The 21,548-nt window shown below is 43.7% G+C and overlaps 1 protein-coding gene across 1 annotated transcript in view; it reads left to right on the forward strand.

Annotated features, from left to right (window-relative positions):
• Nucleotides 1–21,548, forward strand: part of LOC124802919 (medium-chain acyl-CoA ligase ACSF2, mitochondrial-like) — a 266,038-nt gene that overhangs the window by 118,580 nt on the left and 125,910 nt on the right. Inside the window, exon 5 of the mRNA XM_047263990.1 lies at nucleotides 15,389–15,506. Within this exon, the coding sequence (XP_047119946.1) occupies nucleotides 15,389–15,506 (118 nt within the window). The remainder of the gene's footprint in view (nucleotides 1–15,388; nucleotides 15,507–21,548) is intronic.

The raw sequence follows: 21,548 nt of genomic DNA on the forward strand, positions 1-21,548 counted from the left end.
TTATTACCCATGGTTTCTTCGCAGTTACCTTCTGTGTACCTATGTTTTTCTTTCCAAGTTCGGTGATTGCACTTTTTAGAGATGTGCATTCCTTTTAAACTGTACTGCCTACTGAGCTATTCCTTATTGCTGTATCTATAGCCTTAGAGAGCTTCGAGAGTGTCTCGTCATTCCTGAGTGCTTCCGTATCGCACTTCTTTGCGTACTCTTTGTTCGTTACTAATCTCTTAACCTTCGGCCTACTCTTCATCACTACTACACTGTGATCTGATTCTATATCTGCTCCTGGGTACGCCTTACAATCCAGTATATGATTTCGGAATCTCTGTCTGACCTTGAAATCTAACTGAAGTCTTCCCGTATCACCGGGCCTTTCCCAAGTGTACCTCCTCCTCTTGTGATTCTTGAACAGAGTATTCGCTATTACTAGATGCAATTTATTACAGAACTCAATTAGTATTTCTCCTTCCTCATTCCTCGTCCCAAGCCCATATTCTCCTGTAACCTCGTCTTCTACTCCTTCCCCTACAACTGCATTCCAGTCCCCCATGACTAATAGATTTTCAGCTCCCTTTACGTGCTGTACTGCCCTTTCAGTATTCTCATATACTTTCTCTATCTCTTCATCTTCAGCCTGCGACGTCGGCATGTTTACCTGAACTATCGTTGTCGGTGTTGGTTTGCTGTCGATTCTGATAAGAACAACCCTGTGACTGAGCCGTTCGCAGTAACGCACTTTCTGCCCTACCTTCCTGTTCATAACGAATTCTACGCCCGCTATACCATTTTCTGCTGCTGTTGATATTACCCTATACTCATCTGACCAGATATCCTTGTCTTCTTTCCGTTTCACTTCACTGAGCCCTACTATATTTTGAGCCTTTGCATTTCCCTTTGAGATTTTCTAGTTTCCCTACCACAGTCAAGCTTCTAGCGTTCCAAGGCCCGATTCGTAGATCGTTATCCTCTCGTTGGTTATTGAATCTTTTCCCCCTTGGCAATCCCTTCCCGGAGATCAGAATGGGAGGTTATTCCGGAATCTTCTGGCAGTGGAGAGATCATCATGACACTTTTTTTCAATTGCAGTCCACAAATTCTATGGATACAAGTTGTGTGTCTTTAATGCAGTCGTTCCCATTGCCTTCTGCATCCTTATGCCGTTGATAATTGCTGATTCTTCCGCCTTTAGGGACAATTTCCCACCCCAAGGACAGGAGAGTCCCCTATGTGACAAAGTAATTGGCAGAATCCGGGTGAGTTCTTATGCCGGAAGTCTTCGGCCGCCAATGCTGATTATTAATCAAAATTTAAGCGGTGGTGGGTTTCAAACACGCGACCGAGGACGTTTTGATTGCTAATGAAAGACGCTACACCGAGACCAAGGGACTCTAGGCCGTGCAGTTTTTGAAGACTGTGAGATTTGTTGAGACTATGAGAGTTGTTGCGATACACCTTACATCAGAGAGCTCATCACCCAAAGTAATCGCACACTAACAGATCCAAGAACTGCAGAAGAACATTCCTTATGAGATTGTAGCAATTCTACGAGTATAGCTTCGAACTATTTTCAGCAACTTGCTGATCACGGCCCAAAAGTGCCAGATTAGTACTCCAGAATTGAATTTCGACTCTGCAGCGGAGTAAATCGTGGCAGATTAAAAGTGTGTGCCGGACCGAGACTCGAACTCGGGACCTTTAGTTCGGAAAATGCGAGTTCGAGTCTCGCTCCGGCACACAATTTTAATCTGGCAGGAAGTTTCAGGTTAATACTGTTAGTACTGTATTTCCTTTCCTCTGCTGTGATTCTTTGCACCCTGGAAATCTGTTCTCTGGGACACTTTTATATGCCCCAGCCTGTAGTTGGTTCGAATGCTGATGATAGAAGGTCTTCCATACGCAGTGTGTGACCGGTAAATGGGAGGAGCGTGATGGTGTACCATTACTGATCGTCACCTGTTCGCCAACGTCTAATCAAACAACACTGTTCCCAATGTTTCATGGAGTGAGGGCACATGATATCGTTGATAGAGATTCGTTCGTCGGGTGTTGGTGCAAACTTCTGTAAACGCCTTGGTGGCATCCAGATGTATCAAACACTGATTCCAAGCTTCTTTTGAGCTCTGCTTCTTTCATTTCTCACAGACACACGGTATCAAAAATGCAATGTTACACCTTATTCACCGCATCAATACGCGTTTACACACTTCACAACTCCAACTCTATAGAGAGCATCTCTTAGGTGGATGCCGTGCTCTTTGACTCCTGCTAGGTTCAATACAATTTCATACTGTCGTCTAATAGACAAAATACGAGTGTACGGAATACCTGACCACAATCTGAGTGGACTGAAGTGTTACCAGGAAACGCCATTCTTAACGGAGGCAAATTTTCTGACGTAAAAGTACTTTGAACATACCTTCCAAGGACGTGTTATAAGTTCGCTACCGTTCACAATAAATTTGAATGATCTGGCGGATAATGTTGGAAGCTCAGTGAGACTTTTTTCAGATGATTCTGTGTTATATAGGGTGTTTCAAAGTCTTTGCGACAAACTGCTAGTGGTGACAGATCACATAATGGCAACGACTATTGTTAGAGACCAAATGCCGCTTATGCTTCCTGGCCACGTTAGGCGTCTTTAATTACACTGTTCGACAAGGGTTCTATTTCTGATATTAAAGTGTGTGCTTCTAAACCAGTTTAACATAAGAAATCCAAATATGTAAACATAATTTCGTTGTCAGGGATACTTTTTATGTAATATGTATAAATCTATATATGTGTATCCACAATCCATGGCAAACATAGGGACGTTATAGAGGAATACGGATATGTTGCCGCATGAAATAGTGATGGAACGTGACAATTTCTTGTTCAGCAACAAGTGGGAAGAATCAGATGTCATTCGGTTATTTCCCGCCACCCTTATGTCATCAAGACCATCTGCAATAGCTCATTAACACGAACGGCAACAGCCGGTCGGTGCCTCGCCAGTAAACCTTCACGCTTCCCAGAGGCCGGTGCATCGAGTTTACAACCGTGGTGTTTGCAGTAATTTGTGTCATTCTTAACGAGTGGGCGATTTGGGTGACAAGTAACCTCATCTGTCATATTTACGAGCACAGTTGAACTTACAAGATCAGCTTAAGCTGATTTAGCCTGGTGTTGAAGGTAAATTAATTGCTTGTTTTTACACATCACCGTTTTTCTAGTTCTCTAGTATTGATGTAGTACAGGTGTATTACTGAAGAAGTATTTTTAAATTTTCAGAAATGTCACGTCGTCGTGGATGTCGATATAAGACAGACAACTTCTGCTGTATCTGTGGGAAGTTCATCTTTGTTAGAAATAAGAAGAAGATTTCAACAGCCATAAAGAAAGCATATAAACATTAGTTTGGAGTAGGGGTAGGAGACCAAAATAAAGAATGGGCACCACATATCTGTTGTGCTACATGTTACTGCAAACTAATCCAGTGATGGAAGGGTAAAGAGAATGTGGCGTTGTTCACTGTGACCATAGCGTGGAGAGAGCCCAAGGACCATATTACTGATTGATATTTCCGTCTAACAAAAATTCGTAGTTTTACAAACAAATAATTGAAGAGGCAAACTGTTGACCCAGATCTTCCTTCAGCGAGAATGCCAGTGCAGCATTCTGACTGCCTTCCCGTACCTTCAAGAGCTCCAGGTCAAATTCGGAGTGACAATGAAATGAGTAGTACTGAAGAAATCACAGATGATGGCGCTTTATATCACTACACAAGTGAGTGATTGACACATTTGTTAACACAAGTAGATGTAAATGATTTAGTACGTGTTCTAGGACTAAGTAAACGTATGGCACAGCTGCTTCGTTAAAGATTACAAGAGTATAATCTACTCCAGCTTAACCAAAGAGAATTATGAATCCGTACAAAGGATGTTAATTAATTACAATACAATGAATACAAATGGAAAATATGTGCAGATTTCAAAGTAAATGCTATGGTATTGGGAGTGCAACAAGGCTACACGAAGTACGCCTGTTTTCTTGCGAGTGGGACAGTCGAGACAGAAATTCTCACTACGCTAAAAAGAAATGGCTTAGGCGGAGATAGAAAGTGGGCGAAAAGAATGTACAACGTGACAGTCTGGTAGCTCCTGAAGATATATTACTTTCACCGCTTCACATCAGACTTGGCCTATTGAAACAATTCGTAAAGGCTATGGATCCTAAAGGCAGTGGGTTTGCGTGTCTAGCTACCAGATTCCCCTGTCTTTCAGCTGCAAAAATAAAGGAAGGTGTATTTGTGGGCCCATAAATCAAGGAGTTGCAGAAAGATGCAACTTTTGGAGTATGTTTAACTGACAAAGAAAATACAGCATGGCACTGTTTCAATATGGTGTCAGAAAACTTTTTCGGAAGAAGAAGAGCTAATAACTACAATAACATATATAGAAAGAGAGAGCAGTAATTTTCCAAGTTTTTTTCAAAAAGAAGGTGATTTAGTGTACTGCTCAGACATTCCTGGTCTGATGAATGAGTATGGTATTGAATACAAAAAGGAAGACTGGAGGCTGTTTATTGATTCATCCAAAACTAGCAACTACAATAACTACAATGATGAATGACATGATCAAAGCATGTCAAGCTCTGGGGTGCAATATGTCTTTGAAGGTCCATATGATGGACTCTCTTCTGGACTACTTCACAGGGATTTGTACTGACGTATCGGATGAACTCGGCAAAAGATTCCATAAAGACATTTGCACAATAGAAAGGCGTTATGAAGGGAAGTGGGTACCTTAAATGTCAGTAGATTATTGCTGGAAAATCATTCGAGAGAAGAAAGATTCACAATACAAGAGAAAAAAGTGATGTGGCTCATTTTTTGTCAATTTTCTGTAATTTCTCATGTTAAATAAATGCTACAAAGCGCATACACAAAGATTACTTTGTTATATGTTAGATCGCACCCTCTATTAATGTGATGAACTTGTAACATCATAAAAACGTGAATTTCTTTATCGAATTTCACCTCATTTTTGCTGCGCTATATTAGAAATAGAAAAGAGAAATAAAATTGCGACTACTCGTAAACTATCCCTGACAGAAAAAACCTGAAAACAGTTTTGAATTCAGCACTCGAAGTACAACTAGGATCACAATGTATTTTTTCAGAAATAGAACAAAAACTCTTTTTTGTAGAACAGTGTTATTAGTTATGACCCTGAGAGGCATCAGGGCATAGGTGCTGTGTAGCATTCCTATCAATGTGTGTTGCCTTTAAGTCAGTCATCTGCTCGTTGAGAGAGGTGATAGGTCGAGTTAAACAAGGGATGTTGCTAAAATAACTTTCGTAATTGTTTCTTAAAGAGAGAATAGTACACCACCTGTCACAAACAAAAGTCTTATGAATCCACACCCATTGCTGGTTCAACATCGGAAGGGAGGTCAGTGGGCGAGAAATGACGCAATTGTAGAAGAAGAGAGAGTAGCAGTAAGCCAACGTGCCCAAGGTTATTCGAGCACAAATAACGATGACAGACTGACATGTACTGACAACATGGTCGCCAATGGAAGAGCGAGTGAAGGTGATGTGCTCTTGGACGAAAACGCAAAACCACACACAGCAAGACTCGCACAGGCTCAGACTCGTCGCCTCTGATAGGAAAGACTCGATCAGGCGACCTACAGCCCCGTTCTTGTCCCGCAGGACATTCGCCTGTTCCCTGCATCGAAAGCCCCTCTCTCGGGATGTCACTTGCAAACCAATGCTGAGGGGACGCAAGCTGTATGAAAATTCCTTGCATCTCGGGGCACCGAGTTTTAGCAGAGTAGTTTCTTCAAATGATTGCACGCTACGACAAATGTCTCAATGTCGGTGGCGACCATGTCGAAAAATAGTGTAAGGTGCATACTTTCCTTGTGAAAAACGACGACGAAACTTAATTTCGGAACGTCTCTCGTAAAATAAAAGGGGCAACAAAACGTTTGCAATCGAAGGCCGTAAAATACAGAATCGGTATGCCAATCAGGCGAATTCGCCGTGAGCATTGAGGCAATCATCCCACCGAAGCAGCAGGTTGAAGACACCTGTTTGGTGGAACACTGTGTGATGCTGCGTGAAGGAGTCCGTAACAGCCTGCTCCACATCTTCGTCCGATAGGAGTTGTCGATCCTCCAAGGCAATTTTTAAGGAACCAAAGGTGTGATAATCGCATGAGAAGAGATGAGAACTATAGGGTGGGGGCTCGAGTGCCTCCCGGCTGAGTTGGTGTAACTTCTGCGTTACGACATGTGCGATATGGGGACGTGCGTTATCACGAAGCAGCAGCACACCATTCCACAACAGCAAGTTGCTATCGTTTGGACGCATTTGGCAATGATGTCGCTACAGTTGATGTTTCCGCATTTACTACACGCACGTCGGAAAGACCGACTACCACACTAATCCCTTGCCTCCATTTCGGTGCTTGTACACCCCCATCGATTCACGCTGCGTTGCGTATACGCTGCAGCAACGCCCTCAGACGGATCTTTTTGATCGGCCCTTACATATTTTTCCACTTAAACGTACTCATTCTTAAGGTTTCCTGATTAAAAATCGCTCTGTCAATTTACTGGGGTAGACAGTATGCAGATGCAGCACAACTCGTTAGGATATCCTACTAATGTGATAATCTCAGCGCCCCAGGGCCGTCGAATTCAGTATTATGACGCCTGGCGTGTCTGGGAAGAGTCAGCGAACATTTTGTCTCTAACGAAAGCTGTTCTCCATGACGTGACGAGGGGCGTTCAGTGAGTAATGAAACACTTTTTTTCTGAAAGCAAGTTGGTATTATTCAGTATTCCAAACACCCTATTATTCTCACTCTTTTGGCTACAAAATAACTTAATCTCCATTCAATGCGACGACCTTACGCCACCTTAGGGGAGGACATGCATGCCCAAACGGTCCACTTTATTGCTCGACGTCGGAGCTAATGTCTTGCTCCATCAATAACCTCCCGATCATCCATGCACTGCTTCCCGCGAAGTGCATCCTTCAGTGTCCAAACAGATGGAAGTCGGAAGGTGCGAGATGAGGGCTGTAGGGTGGATGAGGGAGAACAGTCCAATGGAAATGGAAATGTCGTGGGGCTAGGGCCTCCCATAGGGTAGACCGTTCGCCTGGTGCAAGTCTTTCGAGTTGACGCCACTTCGGCGACTTGCGTGTCGATGGGGATGAAATGATGATGGTAAGGACAACACAACACTCAGTCCCTGAGCGGAGAAAATCCCAGCCAGCCGGGAGTCGAACCCGGGCCGTTAGGCATGACATACCATCGCGCTGACCATTCAGCTACCAGGGGCGGAAGACAGTCCAATGAAGTTTTGTGAGCTCCTCTCGTGCGCACAGACTTGTGTGAGGCCTTGAGTTGTCAAGGCAAAGGAGAAGTTCGTTTGCATTTTTGTGGCGATTAACGCGCTGAAGTCGTTTCCTTAATTTCCTGAGGGTGGCATAGAAGACTTTATAGATGATCATTCAATCACAAGACTGGAAATTGAACAGCATAATCCCTCCAGAGTCCCAGAAAACCGTCGCCATGACTTTATCGGCTGAGGGCACGTCTTTGAACTTTTTCTTCAGAGAGGTGGTGTGGCGCCTCTCCATGGATTGGCGTTTTGTTTTCAGTTCTAGGTGATGAACCCATGTTTTATCGCTTGTGACGATGTTTGACAAAAAATTGTCAACATGAGCCTTGTAACACAACCAATTCTGCACAGATGTCCTTCGTTGCTCTTTGTGGTCTTCTGTTTATCATCAAAGAGCCCAGTGGGCACACACCTTCGAAGACCCCAACCAGTGGACGAGTGTGCCAGCACTACCAACACAGATGTATAATTCTGCAGTGAGGTGTTTGACTGTGACCCATCGATCACCTTGAATGAGAGTGTTCGCAAAAAAAAAAAAAAAAAAAAAGGCTCTGAGCACTATGGGACTTAACATTTACGGTCATCAGTCCCCTAGAACTTAGAACTACTTAAACCTAACTAACCTAAGGACAGCACACAACACCCAGTCATCACGAGGCAGAGAAAATCCCTGACCCCGCCGGGAATCGAACCCGGGAACCCGGGTGTGGGAAGCGAGTGTTCGCACTTTAGAACATTGCAGCTGTGTGAGACTGGCCAGCACTTGGGAGATAGAACAGGTTTGCGTGTCTTGCTGTAGTGATGGCAGACGCCACTCCCAACGACTGACCGTGCTTTTGTTCACTGCCAGGCCTCCATAGACGTTCTGCAAGTGTCTATGAATATCTGTGATGCTCTGATTCTCCATCAAAAGAAACTCAGTGACAAATCCCTGCTTGGAACGCGCCTCCCTTTCAGACGCCATTTTAAAGTCTATGTATAGTGCTGCCACCTATCAGAACTTCATGAAACTACAGAAGCTGAAGCGGGACTGTTCCACGATACCCCACAACATTTCTGCAATTTTTTTGCTACCTAAATTGGCTGAGAAAAAAACGTGTTGCATTACTTACTGAAAGCCCCTCGTATTATTCCCAGATGTTTGCCATAAGGACTTTGAAAAACCTCATATAGGTAGGTTGTATGGAGTCAAAAAAATAACACACCTTACAATGAATTCCTAAAACAATTCCACTTAACTCGATATGTCACACAACGTAGTTATGTGAAATTGAACGAATGTTATTAAAATACTGATGTAATAAATACGCGAGCATTTCATGAATATAAACCACTAATACTCACACTAGTTACTGGATGCAAGTAACTTCCCCAACCAGAGCTATGAGGTGCAGTTCTGAGGGAAAGAGAATTTTATGACGGCAATGCCCATCCCATGTAGGCCGACACCTTTCGCCATGGGGCATCTAGCGGACACAATGGGGCGCCTGCCATCAGCCCTTAGGTCATCGGCAAAAGCCACCCCTTGTCTCTGCTGTTAACGACGACCCTTTGAAAAACTTTCTATAGGAACACGGTGTGAGATGCCAGATAAAAGTCCAGAGATAAAACGTCCGCAGGAACCCAACTCAGAACATAGGTGACTCACTGTAGCCACCTGCATTAAAAACTCGCATGAAATAGAAAGCTGTTTATCTTAGTATTACGTAGCAAAAGTTAAAACTCTGCCCTACGAAAGAAATGACGCCTGTGATGGGCTACAAAAACTCTAGTGGGTGGAGTTATAATAAAGTACGAACGCTCTGATCGGCCAGAAAGAAAATGCAAGGCCACCAGCTTTGATATAGGCAAATTGCGGGCAGAGTAAATGGCTCTTCCCTTGCAGAAATCGTCGAGCTGCACCGAGACGATTGCGACAGTCATTATGTGAACACTTGTTCACAGGCTCGTCTTAACTCGTAAGGAGTTAAACTGTAAAGTCTCCTAGTACAAAGAATCGCACTGAACACTGACAATTAACGCTTGTGAGCGATTTGAGGGCAAAGACATACGCACTCTCTCTCTCTCGCTTTCCAAGCATTTATCCCGACTTGCGGAGTCTGCTGTTATGGTTAACCGGATTTGACATGTTAATTTTAAGGGTTGGCTGGATGTCTTTCCTGTCACCACCCCGTAACCCCGCCCCCAGGATGGAATGTGTGTACCCCAACTGTCTGCGTCTAGTGGAAGCCATGGAATAGTGCGAACGTGTTTAAAATGTCTACGAGTCGTGTTACTGAGGCGGAACGTGGGTACCAGTCCAGTATTCACCTAGTGGGATGTGGAAAACCACCTAAAAACCACATCCAGGCTGGCCGGCATACCGGCCCTCGTCATTAGTCCACCAGGCAGAATCGATCCGAGGCCGGCGCGGCTGCCCGAATCCAGGAAGCAGCGCATTAGCGCTCTCGGCTACCCTGGCAGGCAAAGACATATGCACTATTCCAGCCAAATAGCGTGTACCATGCCAATTAACTTAGCTAGGGAATAACAAGGAGTCTCGGCCACAAAAAAAATGGTTCAAATGGCTCTGAGCACTATGGGACTTAACATCTATGGTCATCAGTCCCCTAGAACTTAGAACTACTTAAACCTAACTAACCTAAGGACAGCACACAACACCCAGCCATCACGAGGCAGAGAAAATCCCTGACCCCGCCGGGAATCGAACCCGGGAACCCGGGCGTGGGAAGCGAGAACGCTACCGCACGACCACGAGATGCGGGCTCTCGGCCACACCGAAGACGTAGGAAATGTATTACACTGGTGTTTAACAGTCGAGAGATTTTAGAATAGATTCTCAGGTTCACAGATCGCGCCGACAGCCGCCACTGCCGCCGCCGACGCAAGATAAGCACAAATGCGCTCACTGCATGCCAGCAAGTGATATTTAATGGACACTCAGAACTGCTGTCGTCTTCGTCTCTCCTGCTTTCTTTTTGTACATTTAACCATGACTTGTAGTTAAACATATTCACGATTGTCAGGCCCAACTGAAGCAATATGTTTTGACGGTGCCATTACGGCGTTATCACGCTTGGACATGGTGTAGAACAGGTCTGAAGATGGCCATTACTGAATGAAACCGGTCATCGTCGAAGGACTTCATATTGTGATCAAAGACTGGAATAAAAGAAACGTTGAATGTGATTTTGTAATAACTCGCTTGAAATACGTAAAATTTTTCTTTCAGTCCAAAAATGAAATTACCTTCAGTAAGAAAAAGTTCTCTTCTAAGACTTGTTTCTTATTCAAAAGCCTAGCACTCTTTTCATGAACGGCTATGAAATCAAGAACTAAATCAGTTATAGACTCAGTTAATTTAGAATTAATTATGAGTTTACCTATACAATCCGTTCAGTCATTAGGGTGTATGGATTACGAGACTGACGGAAAAAAATCGTAACATCAAGAAGGAGTTGTGCTACAAAAATTAAAGTTGGTGGGCGTGTTTCTACATCTGAAAAATGAAGTCTAATCCAACTTCGTTCCGGTTAGGTAAGAGTTGCACTCGTAGCGCCGCTATGCGAATGCAAATCGGGTTTGCTTTAAATGCATGCTTAGCGGTCATGAGCGTTAATTACTTTTCAGATTGGTCGTGGTGAGTTGATGTAGGTCTATAACGCCTTTAAGGCGACAAAGACACCGTTATCGGCGCCTCACTGAGTTTGAACGAGATCGTTAATAGAGATACAAGAAGCAGGTTGTTTCTTCTGTGATATTGCAGAAAAATTTGGCAAGAATTAAGCCACTGTACATAACTGCTGGCAGTAGTGGTCACGAGGAAGTACAGTTGCAAGAAGACTGGGCTTCGGACGGCCACGTGACACTACCGAGAGGCAAAACTTTCTTGTTTTTTTATTATTTTTTTAATTTTCTTATCCAGGGGGACCAAACTGCTGAGGTCATCGGTCCCTAGGCTTACACACTACTTAATCTAACTTAAACTAACTTACACTAAGGACAACACACACACCCATGCCCAAGGGAGGACTCGAACCTCCGACGGGGGCAGCCGCGTGATCTGTGGCAAGGCACCTCAGACTGCACGGAGAGGGAAGACCATTAGGTTTGGCATACAGCTCTGGCACATTGTACTGAATCTGCAGCAGCAATTTGAGGAGCAGTTGGCACTGTAGTGACACAGCGAACTGTTACAAATCGGTTACTTCAAGGACAGCTCCGAGCCAGATGCCCTCTGGCGTGCATTTCATTGCCAACAAACCACCTCTATTTGCGACTTCAACAGACATAGGTCCTGATTTAGGTTTAACTTCTGTTTCTTTTTGCGGTTCCATCGCCGACAGTCTTTTAGTGCAGGTTAGTAAAAGTTTTAACAGCTTTTCACTTATCTTAGTTCCTTCAGCATGACGTATGGCGTTGCCGGCGCGGCGTACCAGGATTACTGTGACGCAGCGCGTTGAACTGCAGACGGCACCTCGACAACTGCTGTGGTGTGGGCGTAGCCCGCAACCGCAGACGCGGCTCCGGTCGCTCCGACGGATGACTGCGGTGCGGCGAGACTGACTTCTCGCGATGCCAGCAGTGCAGCTAGACTCAGCGCCAGCTCCGTCAATCCAGATGCGTTGTTAATCCAATTGCGTCGTCCACATGTACGCGTAACACTGTCTATCACTGTTCCATTGCTCAGTTGCGTGTCGCATTTCACTTCTGTATCCAAATATTTAAAAATCACTTTCACTTTTACTCAGTTTGTTTCTTACGATTAGCAACATATGTGGGGCGGCGGGTGGAATAATAGAATAAATGTTTTGTATTTATGCTGTTTGCCGTTCTCAACACTGGTTCTCTAACTACAATATTGGCAACCAGAAAGTGATTAGCAAAACGTGAAGCCTGTAATTAGAATTCCTAGTGCCCACTTCATCTGAGAAATACACTTATAGCTACAGCTTATAGCTCTGAGGAATTAGGAGATTGTGTGGGATTCATAATCAAAAACCATTCTCTGTAAAATGTTCACTATATTCTGAAAGTCACAGACCAAAAAGAATCCACACAATCCAACTATCAGAGCAGTTCAGAGTCTAATGCGCTTATGCCACTATAACTGTTCAAATTAAATGTTTAAGTGAATGCTCGCCGTAATTTGATGATAATGTTTATCAAACACCACGCTAATAATGGTAGAATGTCTGTCCTGCGGCGGCACGTGAAAATACGACATATGCAAACTAAAGAAAGATCACAACGTCATCCCAAAATTAATACTTCACTCGAAAACGATTTCATGGTTACGCGTATTCCGAGTAACTTATTACTGCATCCGAGGCTGTTTATATCAACGATACCGACGCGACGCGACTCCCGGCACAGGTGGTGCGCTGATCAGCGTCTGGAGAGAACTGGGGCCTTCCTTTCTCGCGCAGCGTTCTTACATATAAAACCGCGGTGCGGACGGCTAAGGGAAGGCCTGATCAAATCTGCTCTCCCGACTAGCCGCTGGGCTAGTAATGCACCATTTTAAGTTATCGAATAAATCACTGCTTCCTTTGCTGATGGCCGATGAAGCTCTCAATTTAAATGTGCAATCTGCACACTGGTAAGTAATCATAATAAAAGTCTCACGTGGCTAAGTCAAATATTTTGGGCGAGATAATTAATTTAATTACACTACACGCAGTAGACACCAGAAAATCATGAATTTCAACTAAAAGTTTAATTCGTGAGATCCAGAATACTGTTTCTACTAAATTATTATGCAAAAGGAATCTAAATATAAATTTTTAAGTTTCTAGCTCTTTTCTGTTGCGCCAATGATTTTACAGAAAAACATCCAAATTTCGAAAATGGTTAAAGTTATTGAACTGATATCCAACACATATTGATTTTGTATTGCTCCTGACATGCTAGAAACGTTTCAGGTTATTTACTTGATTTTTAAAGTATTGCGCAACATTTATGACGTCAGAGCTAGCTACAGCGGACTGGCTGGCACACAATGGAAAGACTGATGTGAATTTTATAAGGCATGAGTAGGCTGCTTCCCTACATGGTGCGAGTGATGGTCGTGTGCTGGTTAGAAGGACATCAGTTGAGGGCCAGCAATAGACCTGTCTATGTGCTAGACACACTGGACGCACACCTGGAGCTATGGCCTGTGGTGTGATTTTGTATGACAACAGGAGCACTCTCATGGTTATATCACGCACCCTTGAAACTTTCTCGTCTCCTCTACATCTCTTTTTTTACGCTACCTCCCCTTCTACAATAACCTATGAAACCTTTCCTTAGGATTTCTATCTCTTGCTTAATAATAACTAATGAAATCTTCCCTTTGAAATTTATTCTGTTTCTCAATCTTCGCATACAAATTTAATTGCTGCTTATTAAAAGTGATTTTCTGATAATTTCGACGAAAAATAGAATGTGTCGTCGTCGTGGCCCTGAGTCGTTATCTGCAATAACCCAAAACTGTTCCTTACCTGTTTTACTGTTACTGGATCGCCATGTGACTGCTACATCGAACTGCGACATGAATATACTTTCTCTGGTTTACTAAACTCTATTAACTGCTGGTGGGCTGTCATAATAAGTGGCTGTATTTATTACCAAAGCTGACGTTATTCTTTAATAGCAAAGCTGACGTTATTCTGTAATTAATTTGACTGAAGTTACTAATTCATAGTTACACTTTTTCTTGACAACAATAAAATTTTTGCAAAGTTTTACGTTGATGGTTTTTGGAATGGATTATAATCAGTAATGCAACATTTCTGGCAAAAATTAATTATATTCTGAAAACGCTTCAAATATTTACTGTTGGTAATGAAATGATTTTTTACAAACGTTCAAATGGGACTTACTTTTTACAATAATATTACAACTAGCATTGCGCAAACATACCTTCAGTAGTCTTGAGTTTCGCAAAGAAAATAATTCAATAATATTAGTTCCTCTTATGATAATAGTTAGTTGATGTCTCTGTACATCCGTTTATAATCTCTTGTAAATCTTAGCTGGTGGCTGGCAGACACACTGCTCCTCTCAACCTCTCGCTTCAGACCTGCTACCAACTCGCTTCACATCTCGCTTACTACTGACTTCCTACGAACGCTAAAGTGCGGTCTCTCCTGCCAACAATGCTTTCTGGTGCAGACAATCCCTGCTACCATTACAAAATGTATCACTGCGCGGTCTTTCCCGCTCTTTTCTTAAAATGTATCCATACGCGGTCTCTCCCGCCCTTTTTAAAATTATATCAATTTGCAGTCTCTCTTGCCAACAATACTTTGGTGCAGACATTCCCTGCTACCACAATTATTTCCAACGTGACAAATATTAATTATTCCTACTTAATCCTATTAATAAAATATAAACATCTTTCATAAATTGTGGTTTGACAATAGACAATAGACAATAGCAATATACACGTCTTACACCCTGAATCCAAACTTGTACGTGAGTCTGGTAATTCGACCTGTTATGCTGCCATCTATGAACAGCATTCCAGTGGGTATTTTCCAACGTTGCATGCCTGCATTCAACGTTCTGATGGTTGCATTGGTTATTAATGTACCAGCATTTCACATTTGCAGTGGTTTAACTGGCTCTTACATCAACCAGTGATTTTGCAGCGTTAATCGGTTAAATATGTTACCTAGACAAGTGTATTCCTGGAATTTCATCACTCTACATTAACTTTTTTTTTTTTTTTTTTTTTTTTGGTGTTTCGGCTTTTTGGCGTCAGTGCAGTTTTGCAACGTGGTGGGTGTAAGGAAGTATTCTGAATAAAACAAGGAAAGAATTATAAAGATTAATTTAGTTACTTTCTTCCATACAGAGTTCTGTTTATTTCAAAATGTACTTTTATAAAGTTGTCGGTAGGCACTTTAATACTGAAACAGGTGCTACCAATCTGGTGACAGCATAAAACGAAGGTATTATTAGTGTCTGCTTCATTAGGTGTGATTTTGTAACGTTGCAGAGGAGCCTTCCAACTGAGAGAGCTGATGGACTCCGCGACGAGGGGCTCCCTGGGCGTGATCACCAACCAGCAGCTCTCCATACAGCCAGACGACGGCTGTAACATCCTCTTCACCTCCGTAAGTAAATAGATCACTATGTGATCAAAAGTATCCGGACACCCCAAAAAACATACGTTTTTCGTATTAGGTGCATTGTGCTGCCACCTACTGCCAGGTACTCCATATCAGCGACCTCGGTAGTATTTAGATATCGTGAGAGAACAGAATGGGGCGCTCCGCGGAACTCACTGACTTCAAGCGTGGTCAGGTGTTTGGGTGTGACTTGTGTCATACGTCTGTACGCGAAATTTGCACACTCCTAAACACCCCTAGGTCAACTGTTTCCGATGTGAAAGAGAAGTGGAAATGTGAAGGGGCACGTACAGCACAAAAGCGTACAGGCCGACCTCGTCTGTTGACTGACAGAGACTGCCGACAGTTGAAGAGGGTCGTAATGTGTAATAGGCAGACATGTATCCAGACCATCACACAGGAATTCCAAACTGCATCAGGATCCACTGCAAGTACTATGACAGGGGGAGATGAGAAAACTTGGATTTCATGGTCGAGCGGCTGCTCATAAGCCACACATCAAGCCGGTAACTGACAAACGACGTCTCTCTTGGTGTGAGGAGCGTAAACAGTGGAAAAACGTTGTGTGGAGTGACGAATCACGGTACACAATGTGGCGATCCGACGGCAGGGTGTGGGTATGGTGAATGCCCAGTGAAAGTCATCTGCCAGCGTGTGTAGTGCCAACAGTAAAATTCAGAGGCGGTGGTGTTATGGTGTCGTCGTGACTTTCCTGGAGGGTGCTTGCACCGCTTGTTGTTTTGCGTGGCACTATCACAGCACAGGCCTACATTGATGTTTTAAGCACCTTCTTGCTTACCACTGTTGGAGAGCTATTCGCAGATGGCGATTGCATCTTTCAACACGAACGAGCACCTGTTCATAGCCGGCCAGAGTGGCCGAGCGGTTCTAGGCGCTACAATCTGGAACCGCGCGACCGTTACGGTCGCAGGTTCGAATTCTGCCTCAGGCATGGATGTGTGTGATGTCCTTAGGTTAGTTAGGTTTAAGTAGTTCTAAGTTCTAGGGGACTGATGACCACAGAAGTTAAGTCCCATAGTGCTCAGAGCCATTTTTGAACCTGTTCATAATGCACTGCCTGTGGTGGAATGTTTATACGACAATAACATCCCTGTAATGGGCTGGTCCGCACAGAGTCCTGATCTGAATCCTACAGAACACCTTTGGGATGTTTTGGAACGCCGACTTCGTGCCAGGCCTCACCGACCGACACCGATACGTCTCCTCAGTGGTGCACTCCGTGAAGGATGCGCTGCCATTCCCGAAGAAACCTTCCAGCACCTGGTTGAACGTATGCCTGCGAGAGTGGAAGCTGTCATCATGTCTAAGGGTGGGCCAACGCCATATTGAATTCCAGAAATACCGATGGAGGGCGCCACGAACTTGTCATTTTCAGCCAGCTGTCCGGATACTTTTGATCACATAGTGTATCACTCAGCACGTGGAACATACACAGTATGGCACTGCTTGCGGGAGCTTAGTTCAGTAATGTTTCCCAGATGGCCATTTATTCTTAGAGCAGAAGTAGTTATTTACACGTGGTTGACATACTCATATCAAGCGATAGCTTTCGCAGTCATCCCATCAAAGGAAGTTTTGTAGATATTCACGCTGTTGTGCTAGATTTTACCATCGCATCAAAAGCAAAATCGCAGGAGCTGGACGAAAGCCCGGAATCACCGCGAGAAATGCATGCTTGGTCATAAATGCAGATGCTCCCCAAGTCTGCAGGTTGCGCTGTTGTATTTCACCACAGATGCCACCTGCGTGATGTCCTCAGTATGTTTCAAGCGTCAGTCGTGGTCATATCAGTGTGATGTGTAGCTGTGACTGCATTGTGTCGGAGCTAAATGACTTCGAACATGGGCAAATTGTCGGTGCTCTTACGGCGGAAGCTACCTTATTACAAGGTTGTATTTGGTGTTTCAACAGGCACCATGTCGAAGACTTATACCGCGTACAGAGAAAGCAGAAAAAATATCAACCGCTAAATCACAGCGTGGATGAAAGTGCGTGTTGAGTGATCGTGAAGGACTGTAATTGGAGAGGATTGTGGCGAAAAGTAGACGACGACAGCTGCGAAAGTCACTGCAGAACTGATTGCTGCACTCGAGAACCCAGTCAGCACCAAAACAACACGAAGTGAGTTCCATAAGCAGAGAATGCAGGGCGAGCTGTAATTCCAAATCCACTCATCAGTGATGCAAATGTCCGTAACAGGAAAACATGATGCAGAAACCATGAAACCTGAACTATGGAGCTATGGAAGAAAGTCATTTGGTCAGATGAGTCTTGCTGAAGAGCGTTTCCAACTTCTAGCCCAGTATAAGTTTAAAGAGTGAAACACAGCAGGCGTTCGGTGATAGTTTTGGTAGCCATACCGTGAGATTCCATTGGCGACATGTGTACTTCACAATCTCATTATTACTAAAGATTATGTGACCATTTTGATCAGGGCCATCCCATGGTACAATGTGCCCCATTGGTGAGGCTGTGTTCCAAGACGGAAAGGCCCCTGGTCACACAGCACGAATCGTCTAGGGTTGGTTTCGTGAGCACCACGATGTAGTGCAGCATCTCCTTTCGCCACCAGCCACCAGATCTCAATATTATTGAGCTTTTGTGGCCTACTTTGGAGAGAAGGATGCGTGACCGCTCTCCACCTCCATGGTATTTGTCTGAACTTGTCACTGTTTTGCAGGAAGAATTGTGCATGATTCCCTTAAAAACTGTACGGGACTGTATTTATCCATCGCGAGACGACTGCAAGCTGTTTTGAATGTTGATGGTTTTCGTAAAGTGTTGAATTTTTGGTGTTTTCATATTTAACCAATCTCCTGTATTACAAATATCGCGCTTGGTCAGATGTGGCAGGTAGCGGGAACTGGATCGGTTGAAGCCTTACTTGGGAGTCATGTAGTCGCGGAGAGCACGTCGAGTTTTACTAGACAATCGAATAAGCAGCTCCAGAATTTTGGCAACCTGGCGTTGGGTGGTCTTGGAATGCACAAGTCTCACAAGCACCTCCATCTGTGTAAATGAGCTAGCGTGATTTTAGCGTACTGTCAATTATCTACTTAAAGAGGCATGTTGCATGATAAAGGCAGTTTGTGTTACAGTGTACAGGCATTCGCGTGTTGCGTAGAGGCGCTTCTTGCGGTGGAGTTCATTTCAGCATACATTGAACAAAGTCGGAATTCCCAATATGCTCCAGCTAATTGTAGTGTGGAAGTTCCCAAGCCGTGAAGGCCGAATGTCCGTCACTCTGGAAGACTGTCGACTCTGGAAGGTAGCAGGGTTTCACTTGATCGGCCTGATTTCAGTACTCGACATGCGCAAAAAAGGTCTTCATTGTTTGCAATTACCGTGATAAAGGCAGCGGTGGTGAGATTTGTAGGTCTGGCGACACCGCAGTAGCCGTGGTGATTCTGACAGATGATATCAATGAAGCTGTTACTACCCTGTGGACATTTCTGTCACATCCATATCATTGATGTTGTCTGTCTCTCCAGTTTCCTGTGGGTTATCTACCTTTTCGACAAGGTGAATTACACCCTTACGCCGCTCAGGTCATAGTAGATAGAATTGCAGCTCTTTACGGGATACAGCTTCCGCTATTTCATCAGTGACAACTCATTTCTCGTCGATACTTACGTATTACCTAAGTATGACAGAATATTTGACTTACTGGAATTGCAGGGACTACTGATGAACGGGATACAACCAATCGGCTTTGTCCAATGACGTCAGAATTTGCAATAGATGATTTATTACACATATTTAACTGCAAAGACGAGTGTTCGTAAACAAAGGAACGCAGGAGAGAGAAAACAGATGGTAGACGTATATATTACGTCCGTTAATATTTCGAACATCAAATTAAGTAACAAATTTTTGAGGATACATTTGCCCAACACGTTTACGGAAACATTCAAACGGACAGTATGTATCGGTTACGCTATGCCTCCATGAATATTTGTCTAGTGGCTCTGTAGTGTCTAAATGCGTCATTTCCCCCTCCCTACAACAGATTTTATGGATTCTACACTATTGGTACAAGCCCCAGTTGACGAAGATCTGAATTCAGTATTGTGATTGACGACATTATGCTGAAAATCCCTCTTCCCCAAATCCCTATATGAAAAAAAAAACATCAGAAATAACTACAGAATCCTCTGCAACATGATCTTCAATTAATTTCACCAACACTTTTTTCGTTCGATTAGGAATTACTTTAGAAACTACATTATCACATTCTGGTCCTGAAATTATAGCCCCCCAAACCCATAATCCCACCGCAGGTTCCCCCCTGTTGTACTTGGTTTTGCCAAAATGAGACTCATCGATTTCAATTATAATACCTGCGCCCCCCCCCCCCCCCCAAAGGCCCCTTATACTTTATATATTCCCACAAACTTCCCTACAAAATGAATACCACTCTAAAACGGTACGCCCAATCACACGACATTCATGCACACACAACCACACAGGATACCTCATGCATCAACAGTATGTAATTTTTTATTACCTCCCTGAAGGCTAGTGTTGATTTCTTAAACCACGTTCCTCGTCTAATTGAGCGCCATAGGCGATCCTTGCTACACCTCCATATGAATAAATCGTGAGTACGACGAGCAGACACACTTATCAGGCGCATATGTCCGCCGCACCCACGACATTGAACGTAATCAGCAAGGAGGCCAGAGATTTGCAAAATTCGAATTGTTCCATCATCCGGCAGGATTCGAACCTGCGACCGTAGCGGTCTTGCGGTTCCAGACTGCAGCGCCTTTAACCGCACGGCCACTTCGGCCGGCTTGGATATTCATGTGAACAGATAAATCAAAAAGTAAAAATTCTTCTAAATGAAAAACTACTCTTCCACACTATCTCAAACTCGCTAAGAATGAAATTAAGTAGCGAATGAATTGGAAAGTACCAATTATTTAAATAAATGCAAACGAAAAAAATATCATGCAATGTCTAGCGCCATCTTTTAAAAACATATTCATGTATTTCAATTTACAATAATGGCGCTTGTCCACAGCAGATAATCGATTTATTACCTATGGCTCGAAAATAAAGCCATTAATATCTATGAGTAACCTATGACGTCACTGGTTAAAGCCGATGGGTTATATCCCGTTCTTCGGTTGACCCGAACTGCAAACCGTTACAGCTCCCCTTGCGGTGTGGTCATCTTGGAGGGAAAGAAAAAATGCATGAAAGACCGCTGCAGGCTGCTGTGTTGTATGTGTTGACACTCCGATATACGAGCTTATGGAATGTCGAGCTATAGTTAAGTTGGCGTTAAAGGTGATCCCTGGCAGTAACAGTGGTCTGGCCGCGGCCATGTGAACCCATAATGAGCGATATTGTAAGCATCTCTATGGCAACGCATCAACGTTGTCATAACTCTGTAGACGACTATTGTTTTCGCCTGCAGCCGTTAGTGCTTCGCTGTTAGAAGCTGGCAACACTGCTGCAAGCTGCAAGCTGCAGGAATCTTCTTAACGTCGTCTTAACTAAAGAGTGGACACTGTATTGGGGTCTTCCTAGTAAAGAGAACACGTAGTTCTTAATGGGATAAAATAAACTTACGATGAAGGCTTTCACGACCGGATGGTACTGTTGTTGATAATTCTTCCGGGTTAAATGGCACTCAGCAGGACTCAGCAGGACCAGCCATACCTTTGAAGATGTCCAACGTAGTATTGGACGAAACGTTAGGAATAGAAGAATTCCATGGACCACGGCCATATAACCCGGAAGAATCATCAACAACATAAAATAAACTGATGTAAAACTGATTTTGGTAGAACCTGTTGGGAGTGGCATGGGGACATTATGGTTCATTGTTTATACCGTCTGATCAAAAACATTTGAATACCTATGGACATTAATATCGAATGTATCCGCCTTTCACTCTTATGACGACTTGACCTCTACTAGGGACGCTTTCAGTGAGGTGTCTGAATATCTGCAGAGGAATGACAGCTCATTCTTCCTCAAGAGCCGAAACCACTG

Source organism: Schistocerca piceifrons, chromosome 6 (assembly GCF_021461385.2).
Source record: "Schistocerca piceifrons isolate TAMUIC-IGC-003096 chromosome 6, iqSchPice1.1, whole genome shotgun sequence".
NCBI classification, from domain to species: Eukaryota; Metazoa; Arthropoda; class Insecta; order Orthoptera; family Acrididae; genus Schistocerca; species Schistocerca piceifrons.